The 22,322-nt window shown below is 42.8% G+C and overlaps 1 protein-coding gene across 2 annotated transcripts in view; it reads right to left on the bottom strand.

The window, feature by feature from the left end:
• ANXA13 (annexin A13) overlaps positions 1 to 21,568 on the bottom strand; it is a 57,292-nt gene extending 35,724 nt beyond the window's left edge. The window contains exons 1-2 of one of the 2 annotated variants that reach the window (XM_019974106.2): positions 21,463 to 21,568; positions 20,030 to 20,152 (exon numbers count right to left, since the gene is read on the bottom strand). In XM_019974106.2, coding sequence (XP_019829665.2) covers positions 20,030 to 20,152; positions 21,463 to 21,477 — 138 coding nt within the window. In that variant the 5' untranslated portion in view covers positions 21,478 to 21,568. The remainder of the gene's footprint in view (positions 1 to 20,029; positions 20,153 to 21,462) is intronic. The other variant, XM_019974107.2, reaches the window with a different exon arrangement.
• Positions 21,569 to 22,322: the final 754 nt, after the last annotated feature.

Genomic DNA, 22,322 nt, shown 5'->3' with positions numbered 1-22,322 from the left:
ATTATGAGATTCTATTACCTATCTATTCATCCATCTATCATCTATCTATTATCTAGCTATCTATTCACCCATCCATCTATTATATATCTTGCAATGCCCCAGAAGATATCATGTTTATAATAAGTAGCCACTGAGGATATGTTAATGGGCTTACCCTGCTGCTAAGTCGCTTCAGTCATGTCCGACTCTGTGTGACCCCAGAAATGACAGCCCACCAGGCTCCCCCGTCCCTGGGATTCTCCAGGCAAGAACACTGGAGTGGGTTGCCATTTCCTTCTCCCGTGCATGAAAGTGAAAAGTGAAAGGGAAGTCACTCAGTCGTGTCCGACTCTTAGCGACCCCATGGACTGCAGCCTACCAGGCTCCTCCGTCCATGGGATTTTCCAGGCAAGAGTACTGGAGTGGGGTGCCATTGCCTTCTCTGGGCTTACCCTGCTCAGTGGTAAAAAATCCTCCTGCAATACAGGAGACATGAGTTGACCCCTGGGTTGGAAAGATCCCCTGGAGGAGGGCATGAAACCCATTCCAGCATTCTTGCCTGGAGAACCCCATGGACAGAGGAGCCTGGTGGGCTGCAGTCCATGAGGTCGCAAAGAGTTGGACAAAACTGAAATGACTTAGCACACATGTACAGGGATATAAAAGTCAACTTTAATAGTCAACTATAATAGTCAAGCTTTCTAGTCAGACTGGATTTGAATCCCATGGGGACTGCTTATTTCCTCTGCGACCTTGGGCAAGTTTGAGAAACTCTGTGCTGTGGCTTCCTCACGGCAAAATGCAGATAATATCGCCTATCTCGTAGGTCTCCTGTGAGAGTTCAAATAAGTCAGTCATGCAAAGCATCTGAAAGGAAGCCTAGCAGAAGGCATGTATTCAATAAATGGAAAAAATATTTGTTGAAGGCAGATCAGCCATGACCTTTCTAGAATATTCTAAGCCTTTCCTGCTTGAGGGGTTTTCACCTTGTAAATGGCTCTCTAAAGATCAGTTTTTCACTCATGACCTGCGGCGTGGCTCCAGAGTTCTAAGCATGCACTTCACTGGGGGCAGTAAGGTGGTTAAAAATTCAGGCTGTGTGGAGTCCAGATGATCTGCGCTGACACCACAACCATATTCTGGCCAGCATGACAGTTTGCACCCACTGGGTGTGGGGGTCCCATTGAGCTACAAGGCTGGTGCAGAGCCAACCATCACACTGCTCAGTCCAGGCTCAAAATGAAGCAAATACTTCTAACACTACAGAGACCACTGCCTGGTACATGATTCCTCTGAGAGATTTTTGTTTTTTTCTTTCTTGTCTACGTATCATCTTTCTGTGTTTTCATGTCCTTGCATCTCAAACAGGGACACCGAGGATCCATTTTTCTGGAGGAAGGATGCAAAGAAAGTAAATCGATTCTAGGAGCCTAGGAAGCAGTGCCACCAGGGCAGAAAAAATGTTGAAAACATCACTCTGAAATGACTCAGGTTTAGCACATTGATTTCCCAGGAGGAAAGGTAGCTCTCTACTGAGTTCTGACATCTTTATCAAGTTTTGATATCTATTGAGTTTCGATACCCCCAGCCAGAAGGATGGAGGGGAGGAACAGACACCCAAAGGCTTCTGACTCCGTGCAGTTCAAGCAAGGCTTAACTCTTATGATCAAGAGGGAATATTTTACGAAATCTTCCTCCAGCTCCCAGCAACTCTGGCGATGGAGTGTGTTAAAACAAAGGATATGGTTTGCAAATTCGTTGCTCTATGCATTCTATCATAACTAAGATTTTCCAGATAGGTCACCCAGCCCGAATACACTCATATTTAAATACACTCCTACTCATCAGTAGGAATAACCTGCTTAGGTGACCTGATCTTCTATTTGGTTAACATCAAGACTGTAAAATAATAATACACTGTCTCGTGAGAGACAAGTGAATTCATTGAAAAGCAATGCCCTGCAGGCAAATTAGACTATCCTCTAGCAGTTCCTCCCCTTTCACCTGCTTTCTCGCCTCCCTTCTCTTTTTCCTTTTCCTTCTTCCCCTTTCTCCTTCCTCCTCCTATTTTTCTTCCCTCCTCTTCCTTCAACAAACAAGCATTGAAGATCTGTTACATGGCAAGCACTACCCCAGGTGAGGGGGACTCAGTGGGTCTATTAATTGTAATCCCTGTCCTCAAGGAAACAAACACAGAAATAGATCAATGACCATTGCGTTATGATATAGTAAGCACTTTGGCTGCAAACAGCTGAGAAGAGAAAGAGGAATTTCTATAGAGAAGTTGACATTTGTGCTGGCTCTTCAAAGATGAACAGGAGTTCAGCCAATTCAATTCAGTTGCTCAGTCGCTCAGACTCTTTGCGACCCCATGAATTGCAGCACGCCAGGCCTCCCTGTCCATCACCAACTCCCAGAGTTCACTCAAACTCACATCCATCAAGTTGGTGATGCCATCCAGCCATCTCATCCTCTCTCATCCCCTTCTCCTCCTGCCCCCAATCCCTCTCAGTATCAGGGTCTTTTCCAATGAGTCAACTCTTCGCATGAGGTGGCCAAAGTACTGGAATTTCAGCTTTAGCATCATTCCTTCCAAAGAACACCTAGGACTGATCTCCTTTAGAAGGGACTGGTTGGATCTCCTTGCAGTCCAAGAGACTCTAAAGAGTCTTTTCCAACACCACAGTTCAAAAGCATCAATTCTTCGGCACTCAGCTGTCTTCACAGTCCAACTATCACATCCATACATGACCACAGGAAAAACCATAGCCTTGACTAGATGGACCTTTATTGGCAAAGTAATGTCTCTGGTTTTGAATAGGAGTTAGGCAAGCGCAAAAAAGGGGGAAGAGGAAGGGTGGAAATGGAAAAAAAGGGACAGTCCAGGAAGAAACTATAGCATGGTGCTTCCTGGGTGTGTGCATGCAAGTTTACTGTGACCTGTGACAGCGCTGCTGCAGAACAAGCATGATCTGAATGTGACATAAAGACAAAATGTGAACTTGGGAGTCAGTCCCACTGTGTTCAGTTACTCTTTGCCCCTTGCTGGTTGTAGGCCTGCAAGTAAGCTGACCCATCTGTCCGAGCCTTTGTTGTCTCATCTTCACAGCGGGGCGGCACCAGCTCGCCGCAGCATGCGCTTTAGCTGTGGTCGTGCTCAGGGTGCAGTCGCACCATGCCAGGTTACAATCAGCACACGGACGGTGGCACGTAGGAGGTGGGATGCTGGGTGACAGAAGGAGGTAAGGGTCATTTGTAAACTCGGAAACATTACCGAAAGGGAATGGGAGTGGCATTTGGATTGTTTGCTCTTTACAGCGCTGGTCTCCAGAAGCCTTCGCTGTCTGCAGTCTGCTGGGTAAATATTTAAAAGTGGTTGCTTGGTATCCAGACTCTGAGACAGGAAGTCTCCGAGGCAGAGCTGGGGAGCAGAGGGCAGAGGGCTCACTGTACACCGATCTGAAGAGGCCTGCTGTGTGAGCTGACGTGGAATCAGGAGGGGATGGGGAAGACTAGGGGCGGGATTAGAGCTAAGCAATGGCCTGGGCTTATTAAACAGGAGCGAATAAAGCCTGGGCTAGGGAGACCCTCAGACACACCTGCACTCTCCTCAGCAATAGCAAGACCATTGCCATGCTGGTTTATGGTACCTTGAGTGAATGTTGGCCATTTGGGCTAAACTTGCCTTGTATAGAGTTGGGGCAACTGAGGTTCACTTTGGGTCAGAAACTTCTTTCTGATCACATAGCTAACCACCCCACCCCACACCCCGCTTCAGGATATCTGCCTTTGAACCTGGTGTGATGCTGGTTCTCTCTTTATCCTTTCAAGTCTCTGTTTTCCCATCTGCAAGATGGTAATAATAGTATCTCTCTCTTGTGGGTTGTTATAAGGATATGGGTCAAAAGTGCTCAGCAGGATACTCGGCATGTGGTAAGGGCTCAGGGTTATTTTTAGCACTTCCTTCTATCTTGACCTGATTCCTGCTGTGTTGAACAAGCCCCTGACATGGTGCCTTGTATGCCAGCTTTAAAATAGCTCATTACATAATTTTGTCCAGAAACCATTTTGTACTTGTAGTTAAGTAGTAACAGGAGTTAAGAGTTTAAGAGAAATTTATGGGAGAAACACTTCAAATTGAGAATGACAGCTGAATATAACACATTTACTACATGCCCAGCACAGATCCAAACAATTGACGTATACTCACTCAATCTTCACAATAACCCTATGAAGTAAGTATTGTTACCTCCTATTTTGCAGATGAGGAAACCAGAGCACAGAGAGGTTAATTAATTGCCTGAGGTCACACAGCTAGTAAGTGATGGAATTCAAACCTACACAGTCTGGATCCAGAAACTCTACTGTTGACTTCTCATCAACCAATTTTTTGTCCCTGTCAAAATTGTTTATTTAAAAAAAATTTAATGGTAGAAAAGCTCATTTCAACTCTTAAAATGCTAGTTTTTAAAATAGAAACATCAGTGGAAACCTGTGACTGGTCTGCTGACCAGGGACGCTGAGGGCCATGTGCATGGCCATGGGGTCAGTAAATGTTCCTGATGATGAGTCAATAGGAAATGAAATGAAAAATAAAGGCCAATTATCACTATTTGCAAGGCAAAAGGGAAAGCCTCTCCCAGGGCAAAGTGTGCGTGCAGGGCAGACGTTATTGTCAAACTCTGCTACCAATATTCCTTCTGAGTCAAATGAAATTGTATTTTCAGCTTCTTTCTGTAGAATGGGACCAATACCTACCATACCCAGCAGAATCTCAGGAAGATAAAATAAGAGGAATGGTGTTCACAGTGACAAAGTGAATATTATTCACCATAGCCAGGATTTAGAAACAGCCTATGGGGCTTCCCTGGTGGCTCCGCTGGTAAAGAATGTGCCTGCAGTGCAGGAGACCCAGTTCAATCCCTGGGTTGGGAAGATCCCATGAAGAAGGAAATGGCAACCCACTCCAGTATTCTTGCCTGGAGAATTCCATGGACAGAGGAACCTGGCATGCTACAATGCATAGAACTGCAAAGAGTCAGACATTACTGAACAACTAACACTTTCACTTTTCATGTGTCTGTCAATGGATGAATAGATAAAGAAGATGTGGCAGATAGCTAGCTACCTATCTAGATAAATAGATAAAAAAAACTTGAGATATTATGTCAAATATATATATATATATATATATATATATATAATGGAATATTATTCAACCATGAGAAAGAAGGAAATCCTGTTATTTCCAACAACTTGGATGGATCTTGAGGGCATTATACTAAGTGAAATAAATCAGAGAAAGACAAATACTATATGATATCACTTATATGTGGAATCTAAAAAAGCTGGTAGAAACAAACACTGGAATGGTGGTACCAGGAACCAGGGGAAAAGGAATGAGGTTAGCTAAAGTGTACAAACTCGCAGTTGTAAGATGAATAAGTTCTGGGGATCTAATGTATAGCATAGTGGTTATAGTTAAATAATACTGTATTATATACTTGAAAGCTGCCAAGAAGGTATCTTAAATGTCCTCACCACAAAAAAGAAATGGTAACTACATGCCATGCTGCAGGTGTTAGCTAATGCTATGCTGGTAATCATTTTGCAATATGTAAGTGTATCAAGTCAACACATGTGTACACTTTAAACTTACATAATGTCATACATCAGTTTATTTCAATAAAGCTGGAGGGACTTCCCTGGGGGTCCCGTGATTAAGACTTGTGCTTCCACTGCAGGGAACACAGGTTCAGTTCCCAATTGGGGAACTAACATCCCACATGCCACTATGGTATAGACATAAATAAATAAATAGCAAAGATTATGTTTAAAAAAAAAAAAAACTGGGGAAAAAAGAGAACATGTGAGGACTGGGGAGAACGCTTTCATTACAGTGATCAGAGTTGGCCAGGGAGGGACTGACTTTTCCGACCTGCTCCAATAGGCTCTTGGGACTCTTCCTCCTCTCCCCATCTCATTCCAAGTCTTCCAGTTACCCCTTTTCCTGCTACTAAGACATCTTGCCATAGGGATCATCGTTCGAGGACCACAGTGTGCCAGGGAACTGAATTTTAGCGGAGGCATTGTGAAGACTGAGAAGGCATGAGGCCAGCCATAGGACCAGTTTCTGATGTTTGCCCCCTTGGGGTGACTGCTTACCAGCCTGATGAACTGTCAAACATTCTCACAGGTAAAAGGTCACTTCTCTCTGCCTGACAGAATCTGTGCAAAAACGACTGCTGGTTTGTCTTACTAGCCAGGGGCCTGTCCATGTGAGGCAGGGGAAGCAGAGGGCGGATGCTGTGATGGATGGATTCCTCCATGTCCTGCCTGAGTCTGCAGAGGGCCAGCAGAGCTTAGAAACTGACAGCATGGAGCCTCGTGTCCCCTTGTTTTTAAATACCTGGTTGCCCACCGTTGGTTCTATGGGCAACGGAGGAGAATGGATCTACTTAAGGAAATTTACTGAAGCCTCATCTTCTCTCTGAAACTGTCCTGACCCTCCTGGAAAGAAATGAGGATTTTCTGCCAGTGGTGGGCTGGCGCTGAGGCAAACAACCGTTTGACTGCCCAAGAATGGAGGGTTTCCTGGGAAATCCTGGGTTTTCAGTGCTAACACTGAGACAGTCCAGGTGAACCAGGATAGGTGGTCACCCTAGCTGAAACTGACTGTGCAAGTTGGCAATAGCCAGCATGCACACACACAAATGACTGAGTCCTATTAACTCTGAATCATTAAGATATATGTATATAGTAGGTATGGGCTTCCCAGGTGGCTCAGTGGTAAAGAATCTGCCTGCCAATACATAGGAAACGTGGGTTTTATCTCTGGGTTGGGAAAGAGCCCCTAGAGAAAGAAATGGCAATACACTCCAGTATCGTTGCCTAGATAATCCCATGGACAGATGAGCCTGGCAGGTTGCAGTCCATGGAGTTGCAGAGTCAGACAGGACTAAGTGACTGAGCATGCATGCAGATATACAAGGTATAGGTATTTTAAAAACTCTCCAGATAATTCTAATGTATAACCAAGGGTAAAAACCACTGGTGTCTTAAAAATTAAGACATTTCCAACTGATATTTCCATGAATGAGAAAGCTTTAAAAATATATACACTGAGTGTTTGTACAAGAAAGAAATCCTAGACTTTATCCAGGGTGTAAAAGATAAAGGGAAGAGTTTTATCAGAGATTCTTAGGGTAGAAATTCAACCAAGGGTTTTTCAAAGTAGATAACATGGAACGCTGAAGATATTAAAACCCACTGGATTTCCAACTGGGAGAGGAGTTCCTTTTAAAATTCTCTCTAGATTCTTGTGAGTAGCCAGTCTTTGTCTGGTAACAGTATGTTTTTCACACTTTTCCAGTCCAGGAACTGGCAAACTATAGATGGGGGCCAAATCCAGTCCATTACCTGTTTTTGTAAAGAAAGTTTTTATTTATTTAACATAACCAGCATGGGGCATAACCAACCCACTCATACCCATTTGGTCAATGACTGCTCCCACACTACAATAGCAGAATTGAGTAGCTGCAACAAAGGTTGTAAGGCTTCCCTGGTGGTTCAGTGGTAAAGAAATGGCCTGTCATGCAGGAGACACAGGTTCAATCCCTGGGTGGGGAAGATCCCCTGAAGAAGGAAACAGCAACAGTATTCTTGCCTGGGAAATCCCATGGACAGAGGAGCCTGGTGGTCTATAGCCCATGGTGTGGCAAGAGCCGGGCACGACTTAGCGACTAAACCACTACCAACAACAAAGATTATGTGGCCCAGAAAGCCTCAGATAGTTACTTTGCAAACACCTTCTCTATTTTATGCAAACAATTGTTTTTTATCAGAAAACGAATGACAGAATCTGAGCCTTTGGCTGGCAATAGTATTTAGTTTGAGTTTAATACACTCTTCTCCCTTTTTGTGTTTATGTCAAGTGATACTAGTTTCCCATTTACGGTATTAATACAAGGTTTCTTTTTAAGATAAATTTGTGTCAAAAAGATGAGTGGATTTAAAGAAAATAGAACTATTAATAAAACATGTGGCACAAGTATTTGGAAACATTCCAAAAGATCACACTTAAGTGTGAAGTCTGGGAAACATTGTTCAATGTATCCAATCACCTCATTTTACAGATACACTGAAGCTTGGTGGTGAAGTCATCTGCCCAGAGTCACTTACTCCATTATGGAAAAAAACTGGATTCCTATCTCCAAGGACAATGTTCTTTTACCCCTAACTGGCCACTCATTTGTACTTTGAAACCAGTTAGCATGAATGCAAAGTATTGTACTATTTAAAGTCGATGAATTTAGAGCTAGATACTGTCCTGGTGACGTTTCCACAGATACATTTAGTAGACACTGAGAGGCAATTTGAAACACAACAGAGGGGTCATTCACCTCTTTAAACATGAATCTTGGGTGATCAGTGGCATATTGTTTCATTAAGCCGATTGCTTCTTGGCCATGGTTTCCTTGAAACAATAAGTTTGATTAAATGTCTTGCTTTTTTTGGTTTTAAATCAAAATCCACTTAAATGCTTGTCAGAACAAAAAGTTTAACTATTAAATAGAAAAAAAAAACACATATAATAGTGTACTCTGTTGGGCATATTTCAGCACAGTTTCAATCTTACAAGAATATTTGGTAATTTTTGCCATGCAACTATTCCTCTGTTTTAATTAGGACTTACAATGGTCACATTGACTAATAGCAAAGCTGATTCCTCTGTTCTTAGATCCTCTTTCCACTTGAATCAGCTTTAGAAGTCTATTAGCCAAAGATGTAGACCAGATAGCTAGGAAAGCGCGTTAGGAAACCTTTGAAGGGTGCTGAGAACCAGGGAGCTCTTTGTTTCTATTGATTTGTCCTTTCAAAGATGGAGTTTTTAAAGTGACAGGTGTGACTATTAAAGATTTGGCCATCACTCTGTTAGTGTTAGTCTCAGTCGTGTCTGACTCTTTGTGACACCATGGACTGTAGCCCACCAGGCTTCTCTGTCCATGGAATTCTCCAGGCAAGAATACTGGAGTGCATAGCCATTCCCTTCTCTGGGGGATATTCCCGACCCAGGGATTGAAGCCAGGTCTCCTGCATTGCAGGCAGATTCTTTACCATCTTTACCATCTGAGCCACTAGGGAAGCCATCACTCTGAATGAGTACAAATATTTGCAAGACTGGGCAAATAAGGCTGAAAATAGAAAAAGCATCCCCTTGGATCAGATCTCAAAATTAAATACTTACATAGGCTGTGTGTTCTGAAAAGTAAGTGAAACTTTTTAGATTTAAAAAGTGATCTTTCTCTTAAATTTGGGGTTTCTATAATTTAAATTTTATAGATTGGCATTTTAAGAACATTTAAAGAAGATTGGCATTGTTAGGTCATTTTCCAGAAAGACACAATTTCTTAGGCTATGCTCTTTGGGTTATACATCTCAATGTGGTATTTACCGTCAAAGGTGACTATGAGGTTGAGACTTGACCTTGCTGCTGCTGCTGCTAAGTCACTTCAGTCGTGTCCGACTCTGTGCGACCCCATAGACGGCAGCCCACCAGGCTCCCCCGTCCCTGGGATTCTCCAGGCAAGAACACTGGAGTGGGTTGCCATTTCCTTCTCCAATGCATGAAAGTGAAAAGTGAAAGGGAAGTCCCTCAGTCGTGCCCTACTCTTCGCGACCCCATGGACTGCAGCCCACCAGGCTCCACCGTCCATGGGATTTTCCAGGCAAGAGTACTGGAGTGGGGTGCCATTGCCTTCTCCGAGACTTGACCTTAAGGAGATGTGAACTTAAGACTCATCAAGGTGGTGTGTGCCATTGTTTTCAAAGGTACTAGCAATACACTCAGAAACACAAACAATGTGAGAAGCTTACCACACCCTGTCTCTGGTCTTGAAAGCCTTGTTTTTCAGGAGTTTTAAATCCAAATCCACTTTGATGCTTGTCAGAGCAAAAAGTTAAACTATTATTAATAAATAGAAAAAAATGCATTGCAATGTACTCCATTGGGTATATTTAAGCACAGTTTCCATCTTATAAGAATATTTAGTAATTTCACCATGTAGCTATGCCTCCATTTTAACTAGGACTGGCCAGGGTCACACTGACCAGTAGCAAAGCTGATTCCTGCGTTCAGGGGGAGATTGATTGGGGCAAGTCTTTGAGGGGGCTCCACCCAGAGGAGAGGTGAGCAAACTGACTCCTGATTATTTCAGACAGTGTCTTTCCAGATGAGCAGTGTTCATCTAGGGAGGAAAACCAGTAGCTCGGCAGTCTTGTTCCTGGGTATTTCTGCAGGGAAGCTCTTTGCATTCTGGCTATCAGAACTTAATTAATGAGCTAAGGACCTTTGGGGTAGGGGGGACCACTGCCTCTCGACTGCTGAGGTCATCAACAGGAGGACAAGGGTCAAGGTTCAAGATGAGTTGGCTTTTGCCCTGTGATAAGAGGGGCAATCAGTGGGAGTGAGAGCCTGGGCCAGAGGGGCAGGAAGGCATGATTGCTGGTGGAATCTCAGCCAGATAAGGACATTATCGGGACTTCTCCTGTCCAGTAGCCTTGCTTTCCCATTTAAGGTCTGTGCCTCGTGAAGTGGATCTCAGCCGACAAGGAGTGATTTTGCCCCTCTAGGGACACTGGGCAAAGTCTAGAGAGTTTTTGGTCGTCACAAATAGGGGAGTGTTGGTGGTATCCAGTCACGCAGGCCAAGGGACTCTAATAAAAATCCTACAGGGCACACAGCAAGCCCCCGCAGCAAAGAATTACCTGGTTCCAAGTGTCAGTAGTGCTAAAGTCTGATCTGTGAAGGGTCTACAGCCCTGATTGCATGGCTGTGACAGTTCCATCAAAATGTCACCTGAAGGTGTTGAGAAGGCCAAGCTTCTGGTGGTAAATGACACCTAGGTAACAAGGTCCCCAGTCACAAAGAGGGCATTGCTGTGGTTACTTAAAAGAGGGGATTAGAAGTGGACCATGGGGTCTTTCTCTCTTTGATTTTCTTTCAAAGGAACCCAGATGACACATCTGAAAGATGAGTACTGGGTTAAGGTAACTAGGAGGAAGAGTTCAAGTTAAAGTTGGTCCCAAGGTAAAAGCTTGTTATCCCACCTGCTTCTTTGTCTGAATCACAGCCCCAGTTGGCAGCTCCTTTGGGAGGCCCTTCAGTACTGTGTTGGGCTGGACAACCCCGAATTTCTACTAGAGGCAGAACACGATCAGTGCCTCAAAACCAGATTTTGTGTCCTGGGGGAAATGTCTGCTTTGAGGTTGTCCACAGATTGTTTGGGGATTTAGAGGCCTCTAAAGAGTGTTAAAACCTTCAGATAGTCAATGACTGCTGTATTGCCTTAACAAAAGTGCACTTGGAGGATAAAGTGGTGATGGGGAGATGATGGCTATTCCTCAACTATGAAAGGAGACATGCCTTCAAGAGTGATGAAAAATGAAGCACTTTCCCCATTAGAAAAGAATTGTCCATGTCTTTTTTCTATTGCCAAAGACTTTTTTTCCCCCTTCCAATTCAGTGAGCATTATAAACTTGGGATTCATTGCTTGCAGGAAAAAAGGAAGCAAGTATACTCTGGGATCCTCTGCAGTCAATGATAAGTGGGCAGATGGAATTGAAAATTGAAAATATCAGGGGCTGAGCTGAGCCATTGCAGCATTGAATAGTGCTGTGTATTGGGGCATAACCAACATTTTGTGAACAAGTTCAGATTTGCTGAAGAGGAAACAAGGTGAAAGAGGGAAATTTGCTTTAAGCGGATTTTTGTCTCCTCTGGAATCAAAACAACGAATGCTATTCTTTCCCCTGGTAAGAGAGTTGAACTATGCATTGGGTCCAAACTTCTTAATTATTTCTCTAAAATTCTTTAAATCATTTTTGTCTTCCTTTTCATTCCCACCATAATCCAAACCTACATCCCCAGAAGGGTGATTTATTCTACTGCCTTCCCATCTGATCTTTAAATCTTCATTCTCTTTCTATTTCAATAGTAGTCATATTTGTAGTCATAATAATATTAATAAAAAACTATAGTTGGGGTGGGAGGGAGGCTCTAGAGGGAGAGGATATATGTATATAGATAGCTGATTCCCTTTGTTGTGCAGCAGAAACAACATTGTAAAGCAACACAAGGTTGTAAGGCATGTATACTCCAATACAAAATAAAATAATAAAACTATGACTCTACACTTAAAAACAAAGAGCCAGTAGTTATAAGAAAGTAATACTGACAAAGCAATGCCACCCATCCCTAAGAATAGGTAAGGCCAACCTTGGCTAACATGATAGTCCGGGAAATAGGTACATACCCAAGTCAATCAGAATTGTCCTTGGCACTGTATGTATGGCTGCTTAGAGAAAACTCTTTTCCTTAGGGTAGTTAATCTGGAGCTATGTGAGGCTGTGGAATTCTCTGTGGTGCCTGAACTGGCCAGGTCTCCCCCTCATCAACTCCTTTGCCTTCCCCAGTATTCAAAAGGCAAGGTTCATTTTCGATAGGAGAGAATGAGGCCAAGACATAGAAAGAAGGAGAGAGTGTGAGAGAGAGAGGAGAGGGAAAGAACACTTACTGACAGGATGATTCCCCAGCGTTCGGGATGAATCATGATCCATCACCGTGCTCTTTATCTTTGTCAGTCATTGGTCTTGCAGTGGGCTTTTGACCAATTCCGGCCAAAGTGATACAAAGAGATGTCTGCCTGGGGTTTCCCAGAAGATTATCCTCACTGACACGGGACTGTTTACAGAAGAGAAACCCACTTTTTCTCTACCCCTTTCCTTCTTGCCTGTGACTCTATCCTGTGAGATTGCAAACCTGAACACGCACGTGGCCATTCTCTTGCATCCATGAGTGGAGATGTTGCCAGTACCTCGGGGGTGGCAGAACAGAAAGGCAGGGGTACCCTGAGTCCCTAGTGATGGGACTGAACTGCTGAACCAGCCCTGAAGTTCCCTGCATTCAGGCTTTCTGTCAGAGTTAATAACTTAAGGTCTTTGTTATTGAAGCCACTGTCAGTCCAGTAGTTTGTGAACAAATACATACTCACTTAAAAACAAAACAAAAAAAACCCCAGAATTTATACTTACAAACCACCTCAACCCCAGACTTCTCTCTTGAGTTTCAGATTCAGCTATGTTAGGTGTAATACCCAGATATTTCAAACCCAACAGATCCCCAAACCAAATTCATCCTTTCACCTTGCAGACTTGTCCTCACTCTCAGGGTGCGCCACCATCATTCTGCATTCACAGCCAGGTAGCTGGGAGGCTCCATGGAGTCTTTCTTGTCCCCCACCTCCCATATCTTGTCAGTTAGCAAGTTATGTCCATTTGACCCTCCCATCTGTCATTTTCTCTCCAATCCCATTGTCACTGTTTCAGTTCAGGGCAGGGGTTCATCATCTTTCTCCAGGGCCACTGTCTTTCAGGGGCTTTACTTGCCTTTGGTCATGTTTCTCTCCACACCTTTCTCCACCAGCTTCCAGCATGGTCCATCCAAAATGCCCACCTTGTCATCCCCTTGTCTGAGATCGACTGGGGCTTCTCTGTTGCCTAAGATAGTAGTTCTCCAGGTGTGGTGCCTAGACAGCAGTGTCAGCATCACCAGGGAACTTGTCAGAAATGCAGATTCTCCGGCTCCACTATACAGCGTCTACTGAATTACACTCTCTGCAGATGGGGCCCAGCTCTCTGTTTAAATAAGTCTTCCAAAGGAATCTGCTATGCAAAGTTTGAAAACCACTACTAGCTGAAGGCAATGAAACCCAATTTCCTTGGAGTAGTGGGTTGACCAGTGCCCCTGAATTCATGTCAGAACCTCAGAATGTGACCGTATTTGGAAATTGAACCTTTGCAGATATAATTAGTTAAGGAGTTTTAGATGAGCTCAGATGGAGGGAGGGTCCTAAATCCAGTGATTGGTATCCTCATAAGAAGAGGAGACTCAGGTTTGATCCCTGATCCAGGAAAATCCCACGTGTCACCACAGCTACTGAGCCTGTGCTCCAGAGCCCAGGAGCCACAGCTACTGAGCCTGTGCTCCAGAGCCCAAGAGCCACAGCTCCTGAAGCCTGTGCCCTAAAGCCTGTGCTCCACACTAGAGAAGCCACTGCAGTGAGAAGCCTATGCACTGCAACTAGAGAGTAGCCCCTACTCTCTGCAAGTAGAGGAAACCCCAGCAGCAAGACCCAGCACAAACATAAATAAATAAATGTAGTGGAAAAAATAAGAAATCGTAATGAATTGATGAATTCATTCACATTTGCTGTGCGCCAGGTATTGTGTTGGTACTGGGGATGCTAAGACGAATGAGACATAGTCCAACCCCCAGGGCAGTTGGAGCCGTCAGTCCAGTTCTGTCCAGTGATGTATAAAGAATTCCAGAATCACCTGGGAGAGAAGTGATGGTATTATACACGGAATATTATGGAAGCACTACAGAAAAGCATCTATTCCAGTGTGGGGATGAGGATAGAAGGAGAAAGCTCAGAGATGGGGTAGAGACACATGAAGTGATAATCCAGTTCCATAGTTGTAGACATCCCTGTTGATTAGCTTCTAGTTAGTGTAATAGGAGCTCAAGACATAGTGTGAAGAGTTTCTACCCAAACCCTAATTCATGTTCACCTCTTATTCAGTTCAGTTAAGTTCAGTGGCACAGTCGTGTCCGACTCTTTGCCACCCCATGAACTGCAGCACGCCAGGCCTCCCTGTCCATCATCAACTCCCAGAGTTCACTCAAACTCAAGTCCATTGAGTCGGTGATGCCATCCAGCCATCTCATCCTCTCTCATCCCCTTCTCCTCCTGCCCCCAATCCCTCCCAGCATCAGAGTCTTTTCCAGTGAGTCAGTTCTTCGCATCAGGTGGCCAAAGTACTGGAGTTTCAGCTTTAGCATCATTCCTTCCAAAGAACACCCAGGACTAATCTCCTTTAGAATGGACTGGTTGGATCTCCTTGCAGTCCAAGGGACTCTCAAGAGTCTTCTCCAACACCACAGTTCAAAAGCATCAATTCTTCAGTGCTCAGCTTTCTTCACAGTCCAACTCTCACATCCATACATGACCACAGGAAAAACCATAGCCTTGACTAGACGGACTTTTGTTGGCAAAGTAATGTCTCTGCTTTTCAATATGCTATCTAGCTTGGTCATAACTTTCTTTCCAAGGAGTAAGCGTCTTTTAATTTTATGGCTGCAGTCACCATCTGCAGTGATTTTGGAGCCCCCAAAAATAAAGTCTGACACTGTTTCCCCATCTATTTGCCATGAAGTGATGGGACCGGATGCCATGATCTTTGTTTTCTGAATGTTGAGCTTTAAGCCAACTTTTTCACTCTCCTCTTTCACTTTCATCAAGAGGCTTTTGAGTTCCTCTTCACTTTCTGCCATAAGGGTGGTATCACCTGCATATCTGAGGTTATTGATATTTCTCCCAGCAATCTTGATTCCAGCTTGTGCTTCTTCCAGCCCAGCGTTTCTCATGATGTACTCTGCATATATGTTAAATAAGCAGGGTGACAAGATACAGCCTTGATGTACTCCTTTTCCTATTTGGAACCAGTCTGTTGTTCCATGTCCAGTTCTAACTGTTGCATCCTGACCTGCATATAGGTTTCTCAAGAGGCAGGTCAGATGGTCTGGTATTCCCATCTCTTTTAGAATTTTGCACAGTTTGCTGTGATTCACAGAGTCAAAGGCTTTGGCATAGTCAATAAAGCAGAAATAGATGTTTTTCTGGAACTCTCTTGCTTTTTCCATGATCCAGCGGATGTTGGCAATTTGATCTGTGGTTCCTCTGCCTTTTCTAAAACCAGCTTGAACATCTGGAAGTTCACAGTTCACGTATTGCTGAAGCCTGGCTTGGAGAATTTTGAGCATTACTTTACTAGCATGTGAGATGAGTGCAATTGTGCAGTAGTTCGAGCATTCTTTGGCATTGCCTTTCTTTGGGATTGGAATGAAAACTGACCTTTTCCAGTCCTGTAGCCACTGCTGAGTTTTCCAGATTTGCTGGCATATTGAGTACTTTCAATATGCCACAGCACTTTCACAGCATCATCTTTCAGGATTTGAAATAGCTCAACTAGAATTCCTCTTATTAGATATATTAATATACTAATATACTAATAATACCTCTTATTAGATATATTAATACAACCTCAGACAAATAACCTAACTTCTCTTTGCTTCACTTTCCACAATTTAAAAGAGGACTAATAATAATAGCACCTTACTATTAGAATTGCTGTGAGGACTGACACTTGTATATATGGAGTGCTTTGTAAAGGGCTCAAATTTCGTGGGCCACTGTGCTCAAAGCTATTCACTGTCTCACAACAACTTAAAAAATGTCTGTTGTCATTACCATCATCATTTCAAAAGGCCCTTTTAAACCTCCAGTGATGTCCATTATTGCTGGGCGTTGGGGTCATGTTGCTGTGCTGTAGAGTAGAGATGTTTGGCTGTGTTGGGATGTGCTCAAATCCATCCTGTACTCAAAGTGCCCCAGGCTCCTACACCTTCAGAGTTCCTGGGTCAAGTTTGTCCTGGGTCAAGTTTTCAGTTACATGTTCTTCCTTCTGTCAGTGTATTTGTCCTTGCCAGTCTTTATCCCGCACCTCTTTTAAATGACTGCTTTTAATCTATTATAGCCAATACACCTCCAAAGCCAAGATTGTGTAATTTTGCCTAAAACGTAGTTAAACTTCATGTGGGCGAGTTGTCATTAAATAAAGCTTGCTTTAGTGCATGTCATGTTTTGATGGCAGAGGCCATTTTTATTTCCTCTTCCGTATGGTGATGATCTAAAGGACTAACTTTGCAGGACAAAAGTTTTCCTGATAGGAGAGATATTCCTGCATAGTCTAGGCTGGTTTCTATTTGGGGGTCACTGTGATTCTTTGAGTTTTGGGATCACAGTGTAAAGCACTCTTGGTTAAAGCCATATGTACTTTTGTCTTAAATTCCCCATCACATTTCAGCTGTCTTTAGAGCCTCGCCTCTTTTCTCAGGAATCCTGACCTAGGCCCCACCTGTCATGTATCTCTTGGGTGTTCACGGTCCACCACGTAGTCCCATTTCAGACAATATTTGTATTGGCTAAATATCAGCACAAGCGAGTCATAAACGTGGCATCTTGACAAACACCCTGGGGATCACTGAGCAGATGTTCTGACATTTATCAGTTGGTTTTCATTTCCAGGCACTCACAATGACACTTCGTTCATCAGCAGTGTGCTGAGCTGGTCTTGCCAGGATTGTGGTGTGCGGGTCACCATTTCTCAAACTCTGCTCATCAGCATTGCCTGGGGAGCGTTTAGAAAACCCAACACTCAGGCCAACTACCAGACCAATTAATTCAGATTCTCTGGGGGTGGGACTCAGGCCTCGCTGGTTTTTAGAACCCCCAGGTAACTCCAACATCCAGGCAAGTTGAAGAACTTGTTCCCCAGTTGGGTACTTCTCAACTTCAACATGCATGGGAAACACTTGGGGATCTTGTTAAAGTGTAGATTCTGATTAAGTAGGTCTGGGTGGGCCTGAGATTCTGCATTTTTTTTTCTTTGTCTGTGTCAGGTCTTAGCTGTGGCACTTGGCCCCAGAGTGCAAGGGCTTCAGTAGTTGCTGCAGGCAGGCTCTCTGTTTGTGGTGTGTGGGCTTAGTTGTTCCTCGACATATGAGATCTTAGTTCCTCGATCAGGGATAAAGCTCGTGTCCCCCACATTACAACTTGGATTCTTAACCACTGGACTATCAGGAAAGTCCCAGATTCTGTATTTCTAAAAGCACCCCAGCCATGTGGACATTGCTACTAGTCCAGGGTCCATGCTATGAGTAGAAATTCAGTAGTACTTTTTTAGCACCTGTTCATTTGTCTCGAAAACATTTTCCAGAAATCAATAGTCCTCTTGAGTTTGTGATGATTTCCACATTTATCCATGGCACCCCTAGATCTTGCTCCCTGTCTATGACTCTGCCCTCTACAGCCATACTCTTGTGACTAAGTCATCTCACTCTTTGTCACAATATTCTGTTTTCCTCCAAATGGTTAGTATCTTGAAAATAACTCACACAGAGGAAGAGTCATCTGGCTGAACCTAAGCTTTTTTCATGAAGATCTATTTTTCTGTCTCTGCACAAAGCTCATTGAGCAGAGACATGGTCTCTAGGCTAAGCAGACTCTGAACACTGTGTGTTTCAGCAAATGATAATAATATACCAGTGTCAGTTCTTACTGCTCCAAACAGGTTAGGTAGAAACACTATGTCTGGAATTCAGAAAAATCAATGATGATGGCAAAAGCATTGGAGAAAAACACAAAGGAAAAAAGTAATTTTCAGTTTTCGGAATTCACTAGGATTCCATATCAGAGTACCTTGGAAAATATGATTTCCAACTTTCAAATGGCTTTAGACCAATATTTGTCAAACAGTTATCTATGGACTCTGCTTTATGGACATATTTTGAGAGATTCAGCTTTCCTAGTAGGCTTTTTTAACTGTGGTTTTGGAGAAGACTCTTGAGAGTCACTTGGACTGCAAGGAGATCCAACCAGTTCATCCTAAAGGAAATCAGTCCTGAATATTCAATGGAAGGACTGATGTTGAAGCTGAAGCTCCAATACTTTGGCCACCTGAAGCAAAGAACTGACTCATTGGAAAAGACCCTGATGCTGGGTGGGAAAGACTGAAGGTGGGAGGAGAAGGGGACGACAGAGGGTGAGATGGTTGGATGGCATCACTAACACTATGGACATGAGTTTGAGTGGGATCTAGGAGTTGGTGATAGACAGGGAAGCCTGGCATGCTGGAGTCCATGGGTTACAAAGAGTTGGACATGACTGAGCAACTGAGCTGAACTGCACTGAAAAACTAGTATGAAGCATGCTGGATCATCAGGTTGAGCAGGCGCTAGCACATGATCTCAATGCCTGTGTTTGTGTTTCTATTTATAAAGCACGCCAAATAACATACTTTAATTGTTACAAGCTCATGATAAAAGAACAAAGAACAGAAGGAGGTTTAATGTAAAAAGCCTGCATTTTGGCTAAGAGAATGCCCAATTGTCTTACAGGGAGTCTTATAAACAAAGGTTTCTCAGTAGTTAGGATAGAGAAACGTGATGGGAGAACTAAGAAGTCACACACCACATCATATTTCAGGGATGCTGTAACTCAGAAAAACCACATAATAGCTATCCGTGCCATTTTTGCATTGAGCCCAGCATTTAACCTCAGCACAAGAACATTATCTATTACACTAAATCAACAACATACTTTTGCACATCATGGACTTGTATTTTGCTAACATTTAGTTTCCAAATGTGTTTTGGTTGAGTGAGTGTGTGTGTGTGTGTGTGTGTGTGTGTGTGTGTGCGTGCACGCGCGTGCTCACTCAGTCGTGTCAACTCTTTGCAATCCCGTGGACTGTAGCCCACCAGGCTCCCCTGTTTGTGAATTTTTCCAGGTAAAAATACTGGAGTGGGTTGCCACTTTCTTCTCCAGGTGATCCTCCTGACCCAGGGGTTGAACCTGAGTCTCTTGTGTCTCCTGCATTGGAAGGCGGATTCTTTACCACTAAGCCACCACCAGGAAGTATAGCTACTTTAAAACTATAAGCATCTGAGTTTTAAGTTTGTACGTATTCAAGTCATTTTCTAATGCAGTCATTTGTCCTTGTAAAAGATTTTGCATTTACTTATCTAGAAACACAGTCTTAGAACATATCATTCTTTATGCATGTTAAATTCCACTAATATTTTCTACGGTGTCATAGGAGCATAGTGTAGGATCACATTCCCTGTTCCTGGGCACCATTAAGGGACACTGTTGGGAAGGGAAGCTCAGTTCCTAGATTAAATTTTCACCATAGCTGCAAATATGGTAACAAACATTTTCCAGGGAAAAATGTCCCTGCTTGGAAGGAATGCCTCATGGGGACCTTTTCAGATTGGAGGGTTTAGCATGACAAGTCACTGGTGAGTAATATGGGGCCCATGAGAAAGCCTGGTCATACTTATGATTTGGAGGGAAAATAAATGCTTACAGGCTGGTGGGACTCTGGCTCTCCACTCCCTGATGGGTGGCTGAGAGGCTGCAGGTCTGCCGAGGGTAAGGCCTGCCCTTTGGGCAAGTGTTGACTGCCTTCTGGCAGGGAGTAAGATTGGCTCTGAGGATTCAAAAAAGAAATACATAAAATGCTAGACCACTCATACAAGCCACGGCCCCTTGGGATTGACTTTCAAGGGGTGAAAATATCCTCTGAAGCAGCTAAGGCAGGGGCCAATAATTTTTCCTGAGGTCCTCTGCATGGATCAAAAGTATCTTATTTATTTAAAAAAAAAATTAAAAAAATTTTATTTGCTTTTGGCCACACCACACACTTTATGGTGATCTTAGTTCCCCGACCAGGGATCAAACCCAGGCCACCTGCATTGGAAGCTTAGAGTCCTGATGACTGGCCCACCAGAGAGTTCCCAGGATCAGGAGTATTTTAAAAGTAGGTTTCAGTTTCTCTGAAAGACCAACTAAATGGAAGCCTCATAACCTTGGCCACTATGATAATGGTATTTACAGATGACTTCAAAAATAATGCCTCTCTGAAGACAATGCTTGTAGGTTTGCAACCATCTGAGTGCAAGTCTGATGTAGGGCAAAGGAGAAATATCTTATAAATAAAGTTGTACTTTACAGAAAATTCTGGATTTTTATTCTCTTCATTCCTAGCGTACACACAATAAATCCTTCTTCCTGTGGGAAGTTACAGTAGGTGCAGCAAAACCTTATTAAAATTCTTATTGCCATAGCTTTGGGTATACTTTTTTCACTGTTTAAAAAAAAAAAAAAAAAAATCAGGATTTAACTCCGGACTCCCTTGTGCCTAGTTAGTTCCAAATGGTAATATTTTCATCAATTTTTAGCCATTTATAGTTTACGGACATGCTATTCACATGAGCCTAGACATTCAGAAGAAAAGTAAAATATTAAATCTATTTTGTGAATATTTACAAATACCTGGTTGTTTGGTACTGGGATATTTTCACCCTTCAATCCAAGCTATACAGGCTTGTGAAAATCCTAGTAGCTTTGTCTCCTGATATTTACAACATGAACCTGTAGTCCCAAAACACCGAGGGTGACATCTATGAAGCTTTGTGTAGCTTTGCTACAAACTAACTGCTTTAATCACACATTCCTTAAATTTTTAACCACTTGCTCTCTGCAAGGCATTGTTTTCCACCTTGTTCCAAATACTTCTCTTTCATCCCTCTGAAAATATTTCTAATGGAAATAAAATACATTTCAAATGCATTTTCAAAGCATAGTTTGCTTTGAAACTGTGAAACTGTGAAAACCAACAATTAGGAGTGATCACAATGATAAAGTATGAAAGTATCAATCATGATTTCATAATTTAAATTTCTCCATGTTAACCAAAATTAGAACTTGGTGTGAGTCCCGAAAGCAATAAATACTTACATGACGATTGCCCATTTTCGTTTCTTCAGAGACAGTTGTTCAGTATTTCATGAAGAGATCAGTTCTTCTAAAGGCCAAGTTTATAATGGTTTTCCTAGGGCATGATAGCTCTTGAGTTTAATAAGTAACCATTGGCATTGCATTTGAATACATTGCTGGGGATGGGTAGAGAGTGACTCCAGCAACAACTGATATTAACCTGCCCATGCTGCCTTGGTTGGCCATCTTTTTAAAAGTAAAAAAATTTTTTTAAATAAATTAAATATAGGCTTTTAAAGTTGATCTTATTCACAACTAAAGGGCTAATCCTGTCTCACTCTTGAATTATTGAAAGCGTTACTCTTTTTTTTATTTTAGATGTTCATTTAAAACTTTATACTTGGAGTGATAAAAGCATTAACCAAACAAGACTGAAAAATCTTTTTATTTTACTAACATCACCATTATTGTTACAGAGGATCTTTTTGAAGGCTGCACTGAGTAATGCTACCATCATTTTTTATAATCTAGCTAGCTTCTAAATTTAAAAATAATATGTGCAGATGGCACATTTTCCCCCTAATCATATGAAAAGGCACCATGAAAAGTAAGCCTACTGACCACTCAGCTCCTCCCCTCTGAGCTTTGAGTCCTTACAGAAATGGTATGCGTACACAGCCATGTTTATCTGTCTATCATTGGCTTCTTTTTCTCAAAAAATGGGTTTGCCTTTGTTCCATGCCTTGTGGGCTTCATTTAGTAAATAGATACAAGACATTGGCACATTTCTTTTTTGGTGGACACATGTTAGTCTACTATGGGTATGAACCAAACCTTATTTAATCAGTCCACTATTCAAGGTCGTTTAGATTATTTTGGTC

This window comes from Bos indicus, chromosome 14 (genome assembly GCF_029378745.1).
Source record: "Bos indicus isolate NIAB-ARS_2022 breed Sahiwal x Tharparkar chromosome 14, NIAB-ARS_B.indTharparkar_mat_pri_1.0, whole genome shotgun sequence".
NCBI classification, from domain to species: domain Eukaryota; kingdom Metazoa; phylum Chordata; class Mammalia; order Artiodactyla; family Bovidae; genus Bos; species Bos indicus.
This window is presented reverse-complemented; position numbering and strand designations above follow the sequence as displayed.